Genomic DNA, 5,883 nt, shown 5'->3' with positions numbered 1-5,883 from the left:
GACCGTTTGTTTGTGGGTGGTAAGGAGTTGAATGGCGAAAATGGGATGAGCAGAGGCGAAGAAGTTCTTCTACAACGTCTGCGGTAAACTGTCGGCCACGATCGCTTATTAACACACGAGGAGGCCCATGTCGAAGAATGATGGACCGTAGGAGGAACGCCGAGACATCAGAAGCAGTGGCTGACGGTATAGCAGCAGTTTCACAGTACCGCGTAAGATAGTCTACGCACACTATGACCCAGCGGTTTCCGTTGGAGGAACGGGGAAACGGTCCTAGAAGATCAATTCCCGCCTGTTCGAATGGGGTTCGTGGTGGCGTTATAGGCTGAAGATGACCCGGCGGTGAGCAGGTTGGGTTCTTGAAACGCTGGCACTGGAGGCAGCTGGCCACATAACGTTGAGTAGTTTGACGCATCTTCGGCCAATAAAAACGTTCCTTAGTCCTGTGCAATGTTCTTGCGAAACCCAAGTGTCCAGCTGTGGCATCGTCGTGCATTACCCGAAGAACCTGACACCTAAGACTTGTAGGAACTACCAGAAGAAGCCGCGCACCTACTGACGAGTAGTTCTTCCTGTATAGTACACCGTCACAAATGCAGAATGAGGTCGTAGGGTTCCGGGAACTTGCTGCCTCAAAAAGCGGTGCCAACTCGTTGTCGTGCCGCTGCGCAATCTTGAATTCACCAACATCAGGGAAACTTGTAGAGATAGCAGCTATATATTCATCCAAGACCTCATTGTCGCAATCAGTAGCTTCAAGTGGCAACCGTGACAAGCAGTCAGCATCACCGTGCTTACGACCACTCTTAAAAGACACAGTAAAATTGAATTCTTGAAGGCGCAAAGCCCACCGCGCAAGGCGTCCACAGGGGTCACGAAGGTTTACAAGCCAACATAAGGAATGATGGTCCGTCACAATTTTAAATGCACATCCATAAAGATATGACCTAAACCGTTGCACACCGAATACAACAGCTAAGCATTCCTGTTCAGTTACAGTGTAATTACGCTCAGCCTTGCTCAAAGAACGGCTTGCATACGCAACGACATGTTCATTGCCATTGTGGCGCTGTATGAGCACAGCACCAATTCCAACTGCGCTGGCGTCAGTGTGAAGTTCTGTTGGAGCTGATGGACAGAAGTGGCGTAGTACTGGTCCTGATGTCAAAATAAACTTTAACTGACGAAAGGCGGAGTCACAATCGGCAGTCCACTTGAAAGGCACATCTTTTTGCAGAAGACAAGTAAGGGGATATGCTAGATCAGCAAACTTCGGAACAAAACGCCGAAAATAGGAGCAAAGCCCCAAAAAACTCCTGAGCTGTTTTAACGATTTCGGCGGTTTAAAACAAGTGACAGCTTCGATCTTTTTCGGATCAGGCCTGATTCCATCCTTGTCTATAAGATGTCCAAGTACCACAGTCTGGCGTTCTCCAAAACGACATTTCTTGGAATTGAGTACCAGACCAGCTTTCTCGATACACTCCAAGACAATCTCTAATCGACTGTTGTGTTCATGAAAAGTTGTCCCGAATATCACTACATCGTCCAAATAACACATACAAATGTGCCACTTCAGCCCGCGCAAAACTGTATCCATGAATCTTTCGAACGTGGCTGGAGCGTTACATAATCCAAACGGCATCACATTAAATTCATACAGCCCGTCTGGGGTGATGAATGCCGTCTTTTCTTTATCTTCCGGGTGCATGGGGATCTGCCAATAGCCTGATCGCAGGTCAACTGAGGAAAAATAGGAGGCGGAATGTAAGCAATCAATGGCGTCGTCAATACGTGGCAGGGGATACACATCCTTCTTGGTAACAGTATTCAAACGTCGATAATCAACACAAAATCGCCATGTGCCATCTTTCTTTTTGACTAGAATCACAGGGGCAGCCCACGGACTAGACGATTCCTGAATGATGCCCTTATGCAGCATGTCACGAACTTGTTCTTCGATTGTTTGGCGCTCTGATGAGGATACACGATAAGGCTTCTGGCGGATTGGATCAGCAGTTCCTGTATTGATTCGGTGCTGAGTACGGGACATGGGAATCCGTGGTGGCGAGTCCCGAGAGAAATCGAAAGCCGCAGTATGTTTCGCCAGAACTTCCACTAAACAGTGACGGTCACTTGTTGGCAGGGATTTGTTAATCATGGCAAGAAATTTTGTCTCATCTTCTTCTGAGCATGCGGTAGGCTGGGAATTGTCTGTGCTGATCACGGCCACTGATTTAAAAGTGTCTTCGTCAAAGTTGGCAAGTTTTAGACCACGTGGTAATACAACAGGTTCGTTAGAGCAGTTAGTCGTCCAAAAAGAAGAATGGCCATTCATGACTGAGATGATGCAGCGGGGAATCAGAATACTTTTCTTCGCGCAGTTGAGGGTGAGTGGTTCAACCACAGCGTCGAACGCATCACTGGCACAGCTGGAACTAACAACTCGTATAAACTGTGTTGACATTGTAGGAATGACTATGTCTTCCGAAACCGAAAGCGTGCTAGGATGGGTCCGCGAATTTTCACGCAAAGCAGTTTCAATTCGAGTGCTCACAGAAATGTCTCCATTGCGAAAGTCGAGAGTGGCCCCACATTGCTCCAGAAAATCGAGTCCAAGAATTACGTCATGCGTTGATCGTGTAAGTACTGCGAATTCAGTTCGGAATGTGTGGCCGGCGATAACAAGATTCACGGAACAGACTCCAAGTGGGTTAAGCGGTTCGCCACCAACACCACATAATGTTGTCGTACTATCCCAAGCAAACATAATTTTACGACCAAGGCAGTTTTTAAAAGCGAGACTTATAATAGAAATAGTTGCACCTGTGTCCAACAACGCCATAGCACGTACACCGTCCACAAACACTTCAATTCGGTTCTTTAACATCGAAACGGGCAGAGGTATGGGTAAGCTAGAATCATTTGCGACCTCACCTCCATCGGCCGCACTGACTAGTTTCCCGGAGGTGGCGAACGTCGTCGGGGAGAAGGGGATTGTCGTAGGCGCCGAGATGGTGGTGTCAGGCTACGGTCAGAGGCCGGTGATTCGTTTCGGTTCAGCACCATTCTGCGTTCTTGTCGGCTAGCTGTTGATCTGTACTCATTCCGGCCAGGTGTTCTTCTATATGAATCATCATTTTCAGCAGGAAGCCTTGTACGAGAGTTCACCCACTGTCGGCGATACTGCTGGTACGGACGACGGTTGCGGCAAAAGCGGGAAATGTGGCCGATCATCCCACAGGCATAACACACTGGCGGCTCACGTTCATTCGATGAATAAGGTTCGTCGTCGCTTGTATTAAACGTTTCATGCTCTGGATGTGGTCGACGAGGAGGACGAGAGTGCTCGCTGTTGTAGGCGTTGATGTTGAGAGGCTGGGTGTTCGGGCGATGAGCAGCAGAGCATCGGGTGTCCGAAGGAGACGTAGCAGAGGGATCATAACATGTAGAAGATGGGCTGTCAGACGAAGAGGTGCTCCTGTAGACGGGTGTGACGTGGCCCCCAATACCTTGATGCCTCCGAAGCTCTTCGCGGACGATCTGGCGAATTGTATCTGCCAGGCTTGTCGTTTCAGACACATCCACACTCGCGACAGTTGTCACATTAGGTAGCCGACCAAACTTCGAAATGATACGGCGTCGCTTCAAAGATTCAAACGTGCGGCAGTGTCGTCTTACATCAGCGGTGGTATTCAAATCGTCCTTGCAGATAAGAAAGTTGTACACGTCTTGCGCTATTCCTTTCAGGAGATGACCCACTCTGTCTTCTTCAGTAATCCGAACATCAACTATTCTGCACAGCTTGAGGACTTCTTCTATGTAAGTTGTGCAGGTCTCCCCCGGTACTTGCGCTCGTTGAGCCAGAGTCTGCTCGGCGCTTTTTTTTCGAGCATCGGCATCACCAAATCCCGCTCTCATTTCTTCCATGAAGCAATCCCAGGTGCTAAGAGATGCTTCATGATTGTCAAACCATGTTAGCGCAGTTTCTTCAAGAAAAAATACCGCATTCGCCAACTTGGTAGTCGCATCCCAGCGGTTGTATTTGCTCACCCGATTGTAGTGGGTGAGCCAGTCATCCACGTCTTCCCCGGGCTTGCCATAGAAGTGCCGGGGTTCCCGATAAGGCTGTGCGGTGGTCGGATGAGCTGCTGGCGTGTGCTGCGTTGAACCATCTGCTTGCGCCATCTCCGTCCGAAGGGGGGGTAGCCCAGCAATTCTTCTGCTCCGGCGAAGTAGGAGAGGTTCCGTGGTGATCTGTACCCCGCACCTCCACCACACTTGTTACGACGTTTATTTACACAGATGGTAGGATACGCTGGAGATTAGCACACTACAGCGGACAAACCCAGCTTCCTCGTCCTCTTCTCCTTATTCCGCCAAACCTCATCTTCCTTCAATAAGGACCGCGGGAAGTGCGTGACAATATAATAGTGGACATGTGTTCAATATCACGATCGTCTGGGACTACATCGCCTCCATATGCATCAAGTGTCTGCTGAAGACGAGCGTCATCAAGGCTGCGTACCAAGGGGAGCTTATTTTGAGTTCCCTGCTTTCATTACAACGCCCCGCTCATTCGTTCATTCCTTGACCGATGAACCAATGTTCTTTTTTCGCTTAATGATACACGTTTTCTTCGTTTACATGCAATATATCACTACAGTAAACTAGGCAGCACCGTCAAAACTGCGAGCGGTTTAGTACCGGTGCGACCGCAGGAAAAGCCAGCGGGCTTGCAAACCAGCATTCTGAGCATCAGAAAAATAGCGCATATAGGGCTCCTGTAGCAAGAGTTCAGATTTTTCATTCTTGTGCTTTATCATTGCCTCTACAGCATGACAAGTTTAAACAAGAAGTGTTCACAGAAGGTGCAATGACATGCAGAAAACACTGAAAACATGGTTATCACTCAGCCCTGCCACACGGCAAAATTAATTCTATTTTCATCGAATGACATTCGTTCAAGATGATATTTGTTTGCTGCTACACGAGAAAATATAATAACATTCGATGAAAATGACATTAGGTACTGAATGAGTTTGCGCATCCGAAAGCGATCAACGAGGAAATATGTTATCTCTACGCCAGAGACTCGGTGAGAAGATACACCGACAATAAACTACAAAAGTGCCACCTGCATTAAATACTACTGTGCTCCTATAATTTTGCAGCTAGTCATCTATGTGAAATATGCCACATAGCATCGTAAAAAAGGAACTGGCACCCATAGCTGCCAGCCAACTCGTAGCCACAGCACTCTGCGCGGGCGGAACAGGTCGCCCCTGCTGCCGCGGTCCGTCGTCGCCGAGTCGCCGACACGGCGGATTTCTTTCGCCACCTTCAGAAAAGCATGCTCTGTTGATCTAAAATAATAAGCGCTTTATTTTATGAAGGGATCTAAAAAAATTATCTTTACTGAGGATCGCTGTTATGTAACGAGATTTTGGAAGAAGTTATAACAGCAATAAAAGCAAATTCCTGCTCACATTAGCAGCTGCCGCCGGTGTGATGCAGCTCATCCGATTTCGTTCTCTAGCTCGGCTGCTAAGACGCCAGTTACACCTTGCGTTTACTGTAAGACAATTGAGCTGATACTAAGGCAGTTTAATGAATATGAAATTTACTATTTCCAAAGCGCTTCCAGCTACAGCTTTGATGCGAAACTGTTTATGCGTTTAGGCCTAGAGACGACTAGGGCCCAGCACATGGCCAGAGGCCGTCGTCGGCCGCTTTCGCGGGCAGCTTCGTTGCGGTAAGCTCGCGGTATCGAATGTGCAAGCGTTACGAATTTTCCGTATGCTTTTTTGATGAGGCCAAGCTAAGGCATTTTTCGACGGGCCTTAATACCCTGAGCGAACGATCTGGCGAAAACGTACGGGA

At 48.3% G+C, this 5,883-nt stretch overlaps 1 protein-coding gene across 1 annotated transcript; it reads right to left on the bottom strand.

The window, feature by feature from the left end:
- Window positions 1-2,955: 2,955 nt before the first annotated feature.
- LOC146171578 (uncharacterized) lies at window positions 2,956-4,297 on the bottom strand. Its single transcript, XM_084586451.1, has one exon. The coding sequence runs from the start codon at window positions 4,186-4,188 to the stop codon at window positions 2,956-2,958; it is 1,233 nt and encodes a 410-aa protein (XP_084442577.1). The 5' UTR covers window positions 4,189-4,297.
- Between the last annotated feature and the right edge of the window lie 1,586 nt (window positions 4,298-5,883).

Source organism: Amblyomma maculatum, unplaced genomic scaffold (assembly GCF_055883805.1).
Source record: "Amblyomma maculatum isolate TAMU_Amacu unplaced genomic scaffold, ASM5588380v1 scaffold_19, whole genome shotgun sequence".
Lineage (NCBI taxonomy): Eukaryota > Metazoa > Arthropoda > Arachnida > Ixodida > Ixodidae > Amblyomma > Amblyomma maculatum.
This window is presented reverse-complemented; position numbering and strand designations above follow the sequence as displayed.